Genomic DNA, 16,085 nt, shown 5'->3' on the forward strand with positions numbered 1-16,085 from the left:
AGAACAGGAGTTGACATTAGGCAACTCATAGAAATTTAATTTTTAACTAAAAAGACCTTCATCAAACAATAATAGCTTATAAATACTCTGTGATTCTACTTTTGGGAATGTATCCTACAGATTGCTTTATGATGGTATATATGTAGAGGATTATTCACTGCAGAACTCACTGTAACAGCAAAAGATCAGGCAGAGTGAAAATGCCCATCACTGTGGAGTTGGTGAAATAAATTATGGAAACATCCACACAATGAAAAATAATGAGGAAACTGTAAGTATTGATATGGAAATGTCTCCGAGTTAGATTGTTAAGGGAAAAAAAAAGCAAGGTACAGAACATGTGTATAATAAGATACCTTGTGTACAGAAAGGGAATGATAAAAATCCACATTCCTATTTGCTTGAATATTTATAAAGAATTGCGGAAATGTGTATGAGAACTGCAGTTATCTCAGTGCCAGGGGATGGGAACTGAGCAGACAGGAAACAATGATGGGAGGACACCTTTCGCTCTCTATATGATTATACTTTGGGATTCAGAACCATGTGAGTGTATTAAGTATTAAAAAAATTAATACAATAAATTAAAAATATGCATTTATTGTGGCCCTTGGAACAAAAAATCTGGTTTTGTTCTCCACACTTGATCATCTTGCTATCACCTGAAAGTCCTGGTGTCCCAGTAGAGCTCTCCAGGTTGGGTGCCACACAGTGGAGGGCACTGCCATTCCTACTGTTCCTGTGGGTTAGGCTGGTGCTCCAGACCAGAATGCAATCCAAAGTAGCAGCGGGAGGTCAGGCAGGCCTTGGGTCTCCTATCGGGGAGAAGCAGCTCCACGAATTTCTCTTTGGGTCCACTGAGCCCAGCGAAGCTCTAGGAGAGGAAGGGTCCCAGCGCGGCTCCTAGTACAGAGGCATCAGCTGTTCCTGACTCATGAGGGAGGAGTGGTGGTAGCGATCTCGAGTGGCAAAGTCTGTGTTCTCCTGGGTGAGCTGAGTCATCTCCATGTCAACCCTAGCCAGGGACGGTGCCAAAATGATCTGCTCCTGGGACCGCAAGCTCCTTCAGTGAGAGACACAGAGGACAGTAAGGAGGATGGAGAAGCAGAGAGGGAGTAGCAGAGACAACTCTACTCTGGACAGTTGTATTTGTAAACTGAAGCAGGAGGATTGCAAGTTCAAAACCAGCCTCCAGCTGGGCACAGTGGCACACGCCTGTAATCCCAGCAGCTTGGGAGGCTGAGACAGGAGAATCGTGAGTTCAAAGCCAGCCTCAGCAATAGCGAGGCACTAAGCAACTCAGTGAGACCCTGTCTCTAAATAAAAACACACACAAACACATACACACACACAAAATAGGGCTGATGATGTAGCTCAGTGGCCAAGTGCCTTTGAGTTCAGTCCCCAGTATATACCCCCGCAAAAAGAGATTATATATATATATATATATATATATATATATATATATATATATATATTAAACTGTCTCAGCAACTTAGAGAGGTTCTGAGCAACTCAGAAATACCCTGTCTCTAAATAAAATATAAAAAAGGGCTGGCTCACAATAGGCACTGGGGGAGGTAGCAGGGGAAGTTCACTGATTGGACCAGAGAGAGAAGTGGGAAGGGAGGGGAGGATGGGAACAGGAAAGACAGTAGAATAAATCAGATATAACTTTCCCATGTTCATATATGAATACACAATCAGTGTAACTCCACATGGCATACAACCACAAAAATGGGAAGTTATACTCCCTGTACGTGTGTTATGTCAAAATACATTCTACTGTCATGCATAACTAAAAAGAACAAACATAAAATTAAAAAAGGTCAACTCAAAGTGGATCAAAGACTTAGAAATTAAACCAGAGACCCTGCATCTATCTAATAGAAGAAAAAGTAGGCACTAATCTTCACCATGTCAAATTAGGCCCCAACTTCCTTAATAAGATTCCTGTAGTGCAATAATTAAAATCAAGAATCAATAAATGGAATGAACTCAAACTAAAAAGTTTCTTCTCAGCAAAAGAAACAATCTGTGAGGTGAACAGAGAGCCTACATCTTAGGAGCAAATTTTTATCCCTCACACATCAGATAGAGCACTAATCTCTAGGGTATATAAAGAACTCAAAATGCTAAACACCAAAAAAAACAAATAACCCAATCAATAAATGAGCCAAGGACCTCAACAGACAGACACTTCTCAGAAGATGATGTTCAATCAATCAACAAATATATGGAAAAATGTTCATTTTCACTAGCAATTAGAGAAATGCAAATCAAAACTAAGATATCATCTCACTCCAGTCAGAATGCAGCTATTATGCATACAAACAACAATAAGTATTGCCAAGGATGAGGGGAAAAAGGTACACTCATACACTGCTGGTGGACTGCAAATTGATGCAACAGCCAATAGGAAAGCAGTATGGAGATTCCTTGGAAAACCTGAAATGGAACCACCATTTGACCCAGCTATCCCTCTCCTCAGTCTACACCCAAAGAACTTAAAAACAGCAGAGTAGAGGGACACAGCCACAATTCACAATAGCTAAACTGTGTAACTAACCTAGATGTCCTTCAGTAGATGAATGGATTTAAAAATGTGGCATATATACACAATGGAATATGACTCAGCAATAGAAGAGAATAAAATCATGGCATTTGCAGGTAAATGGATGGAGTTAGAGAAGATAATGTTAAGTGAAGTTAGCCAATCCCCCCCAAAAATGCCGAATGTTTTCTCTGATATAAGGAGGCTGTTTCATAGTGGGGTAGAGAGGGGGAGCATGGGAGGAATAGATGAACTCTGGATAGGGCAGAGGGGTGGGAGGAGAAGGGAGGGGGCAAGGGGTTAGAAATGATGTTGGAATGTGATGGGCATCATTATCTAAAGTACAGGCATGAAGACACGAATTGATGTGAATATTCTTTGTATACAACCAGAAAAAAAAAATAAGTGGATGATGAGTTGGAGCCCAGAAAGGTCATGTGATAAGACAGTGGCTAATACAAAGAGACTTCCTGGTACTTAAATAGAACTGGGAGTTGGGGACAGACTGTATGCTTGCATTTCTCTCACTAGCTATCTCTGTGTACAGTGGGTTAGATTCAGCAAAACAATTCAAGCTGTTATGTTAAAATCATCATGTAATTTGGATTTTGTTGATACTGAAGTTTTGTCCATATTTAATTTTTATAAGCTTGGTTTTTCTACCTAACTATAATCTGCAAATATTAAATAAATTGAGTCAGTAATGGGAAAAAAAGTAAAATAAAATTTGAAAAGTGGGGGACTGGGGATGTGACTTAATGGTTAAGTACCTCCTGGGTTCAATCTTTGGTACAATAAATAAATAAATAAATAAATAAATAAATAAATAAATAAGTCGTGCTAATGTTTAGCATGTATTTAAATGTTCAAAACACAATTGTGCTTTTTTTGTTTGTGTAATTGTAGTGCTAGGGATCAAACCCAGGGCCTTGTGCATGCTAGCCAAGTGCTCTCTCTGAGCTACACCCCAGCCCAAAGTATTGATAGCTATGTGTTCAATAGTGAACTCAAAGTATGAGAAATAGTGTAATAGCATAAAATCTGAAGGGAGACCACCCATAAAGAGAGTTTTCCCCTTACAAATAGTGTTGTGTTGGGTCTCTATAGCTTTTCTTTTGCCCCCTCTTTTTTTTTAAAATCAAATGAAATAATGGAATGGATAATTGAGAAGAATGTGAAGAAATACCTTCTCTTTGATTTACTGGATAGAAAGTTGAATGAGGAATGATTTCCAGAGAGCTAAGGTTTACATAGCTAACAGCTAAGAGGTAAACTACAGAAGCTTTTGACACCAAGTGCCCTCCAAACAAAAAGCAAGTCCCAATATAGATTCCATTGTCACTACAGTCTCTGCATTCAGTTACAGTTGGAATAAACCGGTAAAGAAAAAGGTTAGAGATACCCAAGGAAAGTGCTAGAAACAGAAGGAAATTAAGGAAAGCCCAGACTGGCAGCCAGCGCAGCTGCAGAAGGCAGATCTGGTCACAATTCCCTCCCTAATCAATTCAGTGGCCACAGGAAGCCTCTTTATGTCAACACACCTCCATTTTCTTACCTTTCCAGGTTGTTTGCAGTTCCTACAGATCTTAAATCTTCACTGAGAACCAGCTACTTTACTATTGGTAAGGTTCAATTGTTTAAATCAGGAATATATTTGAAAGTTGTAAAAAGATAGAAATCTAGTGTCATCAATCTATGGAACTTAAGCAATAACTTCAACTGACTCTGTAAAATGTCCAGCTCTAAGAAGATCAGATCACATGACTACAGCATTATTTGTAGAGAACATATTTGAATAACATAGACTGAGAGCTCCTGAAAGCTGGATTAACATTTACAAAGGTTGAATCTTCAAAAAGTAAGATCAGTGGGGCTGGGGTTGTGGCTCAGCGGTAGAGCACTCAACTTAGCTATGCGAGGTTTTGGGTTCGATCCTCAGCACCACATAAAAATAAATAAAATAAAAGGTGCTATGTCTACCTACACTTAAAAAATATTAAAAAAAAATAAGATTAGGAAGTGACAAAATGCCACACCAGTCAATCAACAGAAGTGGTTTTGCTGGTGCAACTTTTTTTTTTTTTTTTTTTTGGCTAACACTCTTTTAATCTTTTCTTTCTTTTTCTTTTTTTAATAGGTGAAGCCATTGTACTCTTTTGAGTCCACGGAAATAATATACAATACTTTGCTCTTTAGAATGGCTTAAGTATCCCCATCTGGACAGTTGCTAAGGCTTCAGGAAAGAGAGCTTTTCTGGAGGCCAGGCTAACTTCACCTAGTAATGGGAGCTGTAGGTGTAACAAAGACATTACACCCAAATCCTTCTACTCAAACATTATTTTTCTTCTTTGACTTTGAAGGACATTTGGGGATATAATGGGGAGGCCTCAAAACCACAAAACAGAAAACTCAGCTACCAATTTCTATTTTAAAATAAGTCACCATTTCTTGGTCCTTTCCCCTCCTGAATAACCACAATATATGGCCCAGCATCCTCCATGAGTCCAACAGCTCTGACGCTGACTTAGCTGAGGCTCACAGCCCACTTCACTAGCCCTGGACCAAGACGGCTATGAATCCCGAGAACTGTCCTTTTCTAGATCAATCTCTTTCTAATACATCATTCTTCCTACACAGGACTACAGTGACCTTCAAGGTAAAATCCCAAGAATTTGGGGTACCACCAACAAGTGGTGACCTCCCACAGCCATCCTTAGGCTTTAAAACTGGAAATGACCTAAAATATTCTTGTAAATCAGACCACATAAAAATGTCATCACCCACATACCAACCACAGCTCAAGAACGTGTAGGCCGCTTCCACACAGAATCCATTTCCACTTCTACTCTACTTGTCCTCAGGATCAGGTTGCAGAGATCAGTATGGGGATGCATGAGCTGAGTCACCCAGCCTTGTGCCTCAGACTGGATGAGAGGAAGACAGGCCACCCACCCTTCCTGGAGCCCCACACAGGACATAGACACCCATGCAGATGACGGGGCATCTCCTCAACACACTCCACCCTCTGTTCCTCCCTCAGTGTGTGACTCCCTCCCTGCTGGTTTCTAAAGTGCTGCTCCTTTTTCTTCATCCAAGCTCTAGCATCAAGGTTTCATTTCCTCTGCCAACGTGAACAGATCGGTAGTGCTGGCCAAGAGCTGTCCTGGGAGGGATTCTGGGAAATGAGGAGTGATGGTCTAATGGGTATGGGTGTCAGTTTATGAAGATAAAAAAATTCTGGAGTTGGGTTGTGATGGTGGTTACATGACAACGTGAGTGAATTTGACACCATTGAATGGTACATTTAAAAATGGTTAAGAAGGTAAAGTCTTCCTTATGTGTATTTTACCACAATAAAAACAGGAAGCTGGGAAATTCTAAAGTTACACATCATTGGGCATGGAAGGTGGGAATCCTGGCAAATGCAAACCATATATCAAGAGCTTTCAAAAACAAACAAACTAACCCACGCCAGGTGTGGTGGCACAAACCTATAATCCCAGCAGCTCAGGAGACTGAGGCAGGAAGATTGTGAGTTCAAAGCGATCCCCAGTAATTTAGCAAGGCCTTAAGCAACTTAGTGAGACTCTGACTCAAAATAAAACTAAAAAGGGCTGTGGATGTGGCTCAGTGGTTAAGCACTCTAGGCTCAATCCCTGGTACCAAAACCCAAACCAAACCAAACAAACAAACCAAAAAAACCACAAAATGAAACCTAGTAAACACTTGGTTAGGTGGGTTCTGCCTAGATTTTCCCAGTCTGCAGCTTTGGCCCCTCACTGATATTGAAAGAGGATGGAACAGTGGGATGATTCCCCAGAATCTTGAGGTTTTAAAAGGTGAGGAAGTATCTGCACTACAGAGTGGAGGGGAAGGAGAAAGATTAGGGCCAAGGGACAGTGCACTCTCAACCTTGTGCATGTTAGACAGCATTCTGACACTGATCTACACTGATCAGGGCCATGTGGAACCTTACCTTCTCTCTGAAGCCTTCTCATGTGTCTCAGGAAAGTTGATTCCCTTCCCTGGGTATCTCTATCTGAATGTGGAGGTCCTACAGCAATTCTCCAGGATCCCTACTTTATTTCTGAGGTTGGTTTCTGCACTGTCACCAACACAGTGACATGAGCTATCTCTGACTGGAGAGAGAGAGGAACAGGAGTTCTACTTTCACATTTCCTTTGGCTTTAATCTTCTGTATGCTTAGGTGCTGATGCTAATGTCCTAAACCATGAACTCACTGAGAGTAGCTCTCCTGACTTGCCATCCCAGCAATCAGAATCTAGACAACCCTCCTGTGCATAATGACTGAGGATAAGAAGGGAAGAGGACATCAACTTGGGGAAGCTTCTGATGAGCTGAAGCTGGGGACTGGTGTGGTGCAGGGCAGTGAGGAGAAAGGTGAGCCTCCTAGAGGCTCTCAGGGATCAGGTTTCCACATTGCAGTTCAGTCCAGCCAGGAATGGGATCATTTAGCACTTCCAAGGACCCAGGGACACTCATCCATCCTGGTACCAGTCCCAAAATTGGCACAGACCTGTAGGAGGGCATCAGAAGAGATCGTATCCATCGGAAAAAACTGAAGTTGGAGGCTAATCCTGCAGGGAAGATAGACATATAAATATTTATGAAGCTTCTACATAGGCATCTAGAGTTGCATTTTAATCAGGTGAATGTGCACCTCAACACACACACACACACACACACACACACACACACACACACCATAAGCACAGTTTTCCCCTCTTTGTTGTAATACTGCCTGAGGCAGCCTATTAAGGACTTTGTACCGATACATAGCTTCCAAAATTTTTTTTCTAAATTATACTTCTGTCTTAGGAGTTCAATATTTTGTATAATGCTTTTAATATTATCCATACTATTAATTTTTAATAATATTTTTAGATTCACTCCAACATGTGTTGAATGCATGCTATGGAATCTCCCCACTAGACCACACACTCCTTGAGAGTAGGGAACATGTTTCTGTCATCCTTGCAACACTCAGAGGATCTGGCCCTTGGGAAGTTTTCAGCAGGCATTAAGCGAATCACACAGCTCAACATGTAAAAATGTTAGAACTGAGGCAGGAAGTGAGACTGCTATTGATACTGGCCAAATAATTCTGATATTAAATACACTGATTTGAATAGGAGTTCTTGATTCTTTCTTTTTACTACTAGAACTTTATACCTCTATACTTGTACGTTGTAGTTGAGTTCATTCCCCAAAAACTCATACATACATGGAAATCAATTTCAGTTCATCATCCCCCCTTTTTTCTTCCCATTCACCACATCCCCCATTCTCCTTCCTCTACTAGACTTCCTTTTGCTTGTCTATTTATTTCTATATGGTTATCAATCTTTTTTAAAAACCCATCCTTTCTTTGGTGTAGGTTTACAAAAAAATATCTCACATAATAACTTTTATATAACTTTGGAAAAACAAATAAACCATAATTTTAGAAAAATTTTTTTAAATTATATATAGATACATAGTGGGAAATTGATTAATTAGATCATGTTCATTATAGGAGCAGGAAGTTAGCATTATTTTAAGAGGCTTACATTAGAATCTTGGTTAATGTCAACAGTATGCAGTTGATAATATGTTTACTCTGTATCATTTAGGGTTCTTAAGATTAAAGGAAGCATAAATTTTATATTTATGATAAAATCAGAAATAGCAAAGAGAAGATTCCTAATATACTTAGCAAGTCAGTACATATTGTCAGAAGTCAGAAAGTAAAAATTACCAAGGTGAAGCCCTGGACTGGAGTGGCCAATGTAGAGGTACACGATGGCAGCCACACCAACGTTAGCCAGGGTATAGACCCACTGGATCACAAACACGATGAGAAGGGACCCAACTGCCTACAGGAACAGTTGGAAGACAAGTTACCTAACGGTTTTCCATATGGTAAGCAAGTCACAGGTCTTGAGAAACATTAGTCTCTCTCATTAACTGATCACTACCAAAGTCTGAACAACTGAAGTTCACTCATAATTCAAGAAACCTCACTTAAGTACATATTTGGGATAACAAATACCTCTGAAATTATTTAATCAAAATTATTCACGAACAGGTATCCTATCCTAGTTCCTTGTCCCATTCCTCCTCACAAGCAACATGTTTGTATGAACCCAGTGTAACCCAAAGGTTATCAGGTATAATTATTTAGTAAGTAAATAATTGATTAAATAAGTGATCCATTAAATGTAAATCTTGCCAAATGTAGTCTCATCTAAATTTCAATACAGAAAGCAATTAAATCACTTTGCTCCTAATTAGCCCTTTTCCTCCTCAAATCGCACATCCTCCTCCTGAATTATTTTTCAAGATAACTGAGATCAAGATGAAGTTACTCACCCCTAACAGGGAGACCCAGGGGTTGCACATGCGGGTGTAGAAAGTAGTTGGTCTCCTCTGGATTTCTTGTTCCTGAAGTCTGGGCTTCAGGGAGAAGTCTAATAAATAAATTAGCCAAATCCTTGATTACAAATTTGCTACCCAACATTTTTATACTCTGCTGTATTTATATATAAGCAAATATGCCTAAGTTCCTCTACCCCAATGTTATAACTCAGCCTGAAGACAACTCCTATCACTTGCTCTTGGAAAAGGGAATAAGAAAGGGTTAGTGGCCTCCTATCCACCAAGGATCTGATAGGAAAGGGAAGGGAGGGGCGGAGTAGAAATGGAAGCTTCCCTGAAACCCACTGCACATCCATTTAGATTTGCCATCTGGGGAAATGGAAGTTCACATCTCCCCTGGTATTCTTAGCCCTTAGATGTGACCACCTGCACAGATGGGTTGGGTTGGCTTTTGTCTACTGCAGGAGTGTTTTTGCTATCTGCTGACTCTGAAGGTAAGCTCAGGTCAGCCTAATCTCAGGTTTAGACCAGAAGATAAGAAGGAGAAAGAGGAAGGGAGAATGGCTCCTTTGATTCCCTCTTCTGGTGGTTGAGGGGACTGAGGGGGAAAAGGGTCTGGTCATAAATACATGTATGGTCCCACTTCATCCTCCAAGGAGTTCAGGCACATTGGGGTTTCTCAAAAACATGCCATGTATTATATGGTTCTGTCTTCCTCATATACCTGGTTCCAGAAATGACCAATTTAATCACGAAAATGCATATAGATTGTTTAGCAAGATGGTCTAACTACCGTGAATGCTGCAATGGTGATTTCAAACAAATGGTATGTTGGATTAACTTTGCTCTATGTTTATACTGTGAGAAATAGAAAGTCCAGTGGTCCATTTTCAGAATATAGTCTTTAGTCTTAATTGGGATAGAAGAGTCAATTGTAGCCATTTTAACTACAGCCCTTCCCTGTGCCCACCCCAATTTTCAAATTAGCCAATTGCATAGATTGTAGCCCTGAGCTCCTCCTATCAGAGCAAGGGGAAGTGCTGTGTTAGGGATAAAAACAGGCAGACTTCCTGCCCAAGTGTGTTTGTTTGCCAGGTTTTGTTTAGTAGCACACCCTCCTGCAGAAGTAAAGTTGGCCTTGCTGAGCTACTTCTGAGTATGTGTTTGATTCCTTGTGGCCCCCGGGTATTTCTAACAATACTCATTTCAACACTAAACCTTCATAGTTTGTTGCTCAGGAAATATGGTTGTCAGCTCCCTAACTCTCCATTCTCCAGTCCCATTTCCTGACACAGCAAAAATGCCTTGAGTATGCCATCTCTTCTGACCAGCCCCTCCCCACTGTGTATCCTGACCCTGTCTCAAGTAGCAGTCTTCTTCTGCATCTCAGCTGCTTCTGAGGGGTTGGCCCTAGGAATCCAGCTGTGATGCATTTCGCATGGATTCCCTAACTCTCAACATGCCTAACTCCTATTCATCCCTCAGATCTCAGCTCAATATCACTTCCTCCCAGAAATTGGTCCCCACCACAGAAATCTAAATTTGTTCCTTCATACCATTAATATTTCCTTATGATCCATTTTCTTTCCTTCATAGAACTCACCATTATTTGTAGTTGTATGTTTATTTATATACTTCTAGGTCCATTGGATTACAGGGTCCATGTCTGTCTTAAGTGCAGGCCTTGGTACGGAGCTGGCATTCATTAAGTATTCCTATTACAAATCTTCCTTCCTCTCTGGTTACTTCCACTTTCTGACCTAGCCCCCTGAAGCACATTCCTTCAGATTATTTCACTCCCTGCCCTTTATCATTGCTGATCTTTCCCAACTTCCTGTTTACTCCCCCTTCTCTTGGTCCAGGTTTCAGCCCCTGACTCAGCATCTTTCTGTCTCTACTGTGATGGATGACAAACCAGGCCTGGATGGAAGGAACACTGCCAAGAAAACTAGTGCCTGGGAAAGGGAGAGTTCCCCTGGCCTTTAGTCAGTCCTTCTTCAGGAAACCTAATCAACCCCATAGACCACTACCTTTTGGATTGTAAGTAACTACATCTAGGAATCTCCTCCCCTTTAAAGTGTAAATGCCCCTGTTGAGGCTCCTGGCTCAAGCTCTCTGGAGGCTTTGTGAGAGGAGCCAGTTTCCCCCTTATTGCACTGTAGCAGTGGTTCCTGCTAGAACCCCATGCGCACAGCCTTCTATGGTGTACACTAGAAATGTTCTGGCACCAGAGAGCCTATAAATGCTGTGAGAAACTGGAGATGAGGGCTCGGAATTTGGAGTTTGGTCTCCTCTCGGCCCACCAGTGTAAAATAAAGTTTGAGTTCTTCCACACTTTGAGTGCTATTTGCCACTTCTTGACTGTCTGATTCCTGCAATGCTACAACATAATCATTCTTGGTGACTTCATGGTGCTTTCTACATAAACAACTTACTTAATGCCCTGTTTTCTGAGTTCCTTCAAGTCCTCCTCTAACAATCTTTTTAAAGTTTTTATCTTGGCAGGAATCAAATCCAGGGTCTCATACCCACTAGGCAATCTCATACCACATCCACAATCCCCCAATCCTTCACGTGTCTCAACTATACTATCAACTATCAACTAACTATCAACTCCCCTGAGTCACACTTGAGGCTCATCATCACCAGTAACTTTACATTTCTTATACGCAATTTTTGGTTTGTTGTACAGTTTTCCTTGAAACACAATTCTTCTGAACAGATTTACTATATCAGGGCAATTATACAATTTTATATATCTTGTTTATTCTTGAAATATCACTCTTCAGAAAGAATGTACCAGAAGGACTTCCAGTTATGGCAGTGTGAAGAGGCCAGTAAATTTTCTTCCCCCCAAATAAGTACAAAATGAAACAAAGTAGTCAAGCACAACCACTTCAGGGCTCTAGAAACTTACCAAATGAAGACATCAAACTGAAAAGCATTTATTTGTCAAAAATCGCTGAAACTAAGGGTAAGAACAGTGAGAGTCTCTGACCTTCCTGCCCAAGCGGCTCCCTTTCCTGTCCCAGTTCTTACCAGTATGGAGCTGGTCAGACACCAGCAGTTTTGCTGCCAAAGGGAATAAATAACTTGGATCAGGGGTGGGGGAAAGCTACCCTTGTAAGTTGAATATTATAAGTACAGTAGAAAAATGGACAGGGAAAGTCCTTAGATTTGCAAGCCTGAGGGTACAGACCCAGCTAGGATGATCAATAGACCAGCCAGAAATGTAATGGAGAGAGCCTGGAGGTGAGAAAGCCATGAAGGGTCTAAATAACTTCCCATATTTTCCTGAATGACAGGAAAACAACGTCCATGACTGGGAAGACCTGAGAGAGCCTGGCAAAAAGTAAAAGCCAGGGGAGACAAGAACTGGCTGAAACTTCGTGCTTCCTAGCCCACACACAGATAGACTAGCAGAGAGTAGAAGCTTTATGAATTATACAGACACAGGGACAACCTCCTAAGAAGCTCGTTAAAATGAGAATAAAAAAACTGACTATAGACATCAGCAGCCACATACCACAGGGAGATGGATTCCACAGTTCAAATCCAGGCAATTTACAAAAACACACGAATGAAACCGAAATATAAAAACTCAGAAATAAACATCAGAATCAAGAACTGCTGCAATTTACCCACACTGTCCAGTTTTCAACCAAAGATTACAAGACACGTGATGAAACAGGAAACTGTGACCCATTCTCAAGACCAAAAATAAAAAATTAAAATTAAAAAAAAGAAAAACATGATATGCTGACTGTGCATTAGGCCTACATGTTATATTTGGCACACAAAGACCTCAAAGCAGTCATTTTTAAATATGTTCAAAGAATTAAAGAAAAATACAATGTCAATGATCCAAGGCAAATATGATGACAATGACTTTTAAAATAGGGAATATCAATACACAAATGTAAACTATTAAAAAGAACCAGAGGAAAAGTAAAGAGTTAAAAACCACAATATCAGAGATGAAAAATTTACCAAATGGACTCCTCAGCTGATTTGAGAAGGATCAGCAAACTTGAAAATAGAGCAATAGGAATGATCCAAAGTGAAGAACAGAGGGAAAAGTTGGAAGGAAAAGGAACAGAGCCTCAGAGACCTACAGGACAATGTGTACTAACAAATGTACAATGGGGCCCCGTGGGGCAGCAGAGAAAGAAAGGGCAGAAAAAATATCTGAAGAAACAGTGGTCAAAATTTCCCAAATTGAAGAGAAACTTTAATCAATAGTTCTAGGAGGAGCATATCAGTTTTTTCCAGCAAAGTGTACATATACCTGATTTCCACAGACCTACCATTTTTAATCTAAATTTTGGTAACTTAATATATATGCAATGACATCATAAAAGTGATTTGCGTTCATTTCATCAATGAACACATGGCCTAATTCATAAGAAAACACAGCAAGTGTCATAAACTTTGTATAGAAGTTAAGAGAACAGGTTTAAAGCCAGATAAATCTGGGTTCACCTTCTGTCTTGAACAAGTGCCCAACTTCTCAAAGTGTTTTATTATCTGTAAAAATCTAACAATAATGCCCAACTCTGAGTTTAGGAATGAAATAATCCTTATCAAGGGCTTACTTGGTAGTAAGACAGATAGGACATACTTGGTAAAGGATGGCTATTTTTAGTTCCTAACAATATTTAGTTTGTTCAATGAACATGAATGAATCTGGGGACTGATTTTTTTTTCCAAATGTAAACGTGTATTCATCTCTCCTGACCTCTTTTTAGAATCTGGATTTTTATTTTCCTGTGCTTTTTAAAGAAAATGCTTTGGAAGTTGTGCTTTTATCAGTTGTGATTGTCAGAATAATCGTTTCCTTCTGTGACACTGTGTTGTTTAAATGTTTTTTATTTCTATTTAATCAGATCCATTTTGTCTTTGATGATGTCCACAATAGTCAGAAATATCTCTCTTGCGCAGCTGTTATAAATAAGCAAGCCATGCATATATAAGGTACAGTCCAAGCTATTTTTTAATCCATTTGCTCTCACGAATGATTTATTCAACTGTGATTTGATGACATCTGGGTTGTCAAAGATTAGGTTCTTATAACAGTTTAACTCTTTTTTAAAAATATATTTTTTAAGTTATAGCTGGACACAATACCTTTATTTTATTTATTTTTATGTGGTGCTAAGGATCAAACCCAGTGCCTCACATGTGCTAGACGAGCGCTCTACCACTGAGTCACAACCCCAGCCCCAGTTTAACTCTTCCTAGTCTACTTTACTGATTGACAGTTTGGTTATTTAGCTGTATCTGTTTAGTTGCCCATCAGCTTCATGGAACTTTACTGAGTGCTACCTTGTGTGCTGTGTGAAAATACTGGGATGAAGACAGATGTGCAAAGACATGGTTTGTGATCAAGGAAAGCTCAAGTCTAGTGGCAAAGACATACAATAAAACTAATATTTATTGTCCTTAAGATACACAGATAATAGGCTTGCAGACAAATGTATAAATAAACGTGATGTAAATGTAATGTGAAAATAGTTGATACTACTAGCAGGAATCAAATGTTGCACAGTGGAGGAAATCAGAGAACATTTCTCAGAAGAGGTGAAAGTCTTAAAAAAGTTTAAAGTCAGACTTTTCCAAATGGAGAAACAAAGAAGAGCTAAAGCAATTTGAACAGGATATGCAAAAGCAGGAAGCACAGAATGTGATGTGTTTAGGGCACTAGTTTGGGTGCAGCTGAAACTTACAGTGCATGGGTTGTCATGATAAAAGCAGCCAGGAAGTTAGGGCAGGGCAGGATGTGAGAAATCATGCAAATCACAAAGGATCTGGGATTTTAGTGTAGATATTAGATTCCAGCAAAGTTTTTTTGTTGTTGTTTTGTACCAGGGATTGAATCCAGGGGTGCTTAACCATTGGGCTATATTGCCTGCCTTTTTTTTAATTTTTAATTTTTAGACAGGGTCTCACTGAGTTGCTTAGGGGCTTGCTAAATTGCTGAGGCTGGCTTTGAATCTGAGATCCTCCTGCCTCAGCCTCCCAAGCCACTGGGATTACAGGCATGCACCACTATTCCCAGCAAAAGATTTTAGGAAAGAGTAAAAGATCACTTAATGGGCAGTGTAGAAGAGGAATGGGATGTGGGGGAAGAGCCCAGAGGCAGGAGACAAATTTTGAGATTTAGCAAAAGACCAGGTGTGAGATGATGAGGGAAAAGGCAGCAAAGAGAGAGGCAGAGGGAATGGTCAGCAAGAGCACAAATACCAAAACCTGGGCAGCTGGGTAGTGACCATTTCATTCATTAAGTGTTGTAAACTGACAACATGTCTCTCCTGAAAAGCCACTGAGGAGACAGAAAAGGCATAAAATAGGCATAAACTCACATACAAAGGGAAAGAGAGAGGAAAGAGAAGGCTTGGAAGATGGAAAGGTGACAGTGGTGACAGTCTGAGCAGAGCAGAGGAGCATGAGCCCCAGGCCCTATGGAGGGTGCTTACAGGGAGCCACCCACTCCCTGTAAGCACCCAGCAAAGTTCAGGACCAGGAAGCACTGTGTCCCTTAAGTGGCCAGGTGCAGAGAGCAGGTGGCCAGTCTCCATCTGTTGTATTCTAAGATCCTCCCCTCTGCCCCTGCAACCAAGCAACAATCCGTTCTCCTGCCGAACCCCCTGCCCCAGGGGGCTTTCCTCTGAAGAAACCCAGCCAGAGTGCCAGGCTTGGTGCAGCAGGCATAGCAAAGAATGGGGAATGAATGTCCATCTCCTAAACAACAGAATCTCCCTCTCCGTTATCTCATTCTGCCCCCAGAATGTAAGCAGCCATTGGTGTGTCCCCCAGGGAAGAGATGAAAGGACTCTGGAGAAACAAAAGAGCCCCAAAGAAAAACCTCTAGATATTCACATCTGGGTTCGTCCAATGAAGAGGCCAGGGACTCCTATTATTCTACAGTGAGGTGCTCCAACCAACAAGCCCTGCCATGAAGAGAGCTTTTGAGTATGCTCATCCATCCCTTACTAACCATAGGGACATGCGTTTCAGGATCCCCACAGATACTGAAATCTACAGATGTTCAAGTCCCATATATAAATGGTAGAGTATTTGCAAATAACCTACATACATCCTCCCATATATTAAATCCTATCTAGATTACTTATAATACCTAATACAATGTAAA

General features: G+C 40.6%; 1 protein-coding gene across 1 annotated transcript in view; it reads right to left on the minus strand.

Moving 5' to 3' along the window:
- Positions 1-657: 657 nt before the first annotated feature.
- The window catches only part of SLC12A8 (solute carrier family 12 member 8), a 143,569-nt gene continuing 128,141 nt past the window's right edge, over positions 658-16,085 (minus strand). Inside the window, exons 10-13 of the mRNA XM_081302430.1 lie at positions 8,927-9,024; positions 8,313-8,430; positions 7,092-7,152; positions 658-1,063 (exon numbers count right to left, since the gene is read on the minus strand). Coding sequence (XP_081158556.1) covers positions 904-1,063; positions 7,092-7,152; positions 8,313-8,430; positions 8,927-9,024 — 437 coding nt within the window. The 3' untranslated portion in view covers positions 658-903. The remainder of the gene's footprint in view (positions 1,064-7,091; positions 7,153-8,312; positions 8,431-8,926; positions 9,025-16,085) is intronic.

Source organism: Spermophilus citellus (genome assembly GCF_964194105.1).
Source record: "Spermophilus citellus genome assembly, chromosome: 7".
Classification (NCBI taxonomy): domain Eukaryota; kingdom Metazoa; phylum Chordata; class Mammalia; order Rodentia; family Sciuridae; genus Spermophilus; species Spermophilus citellus.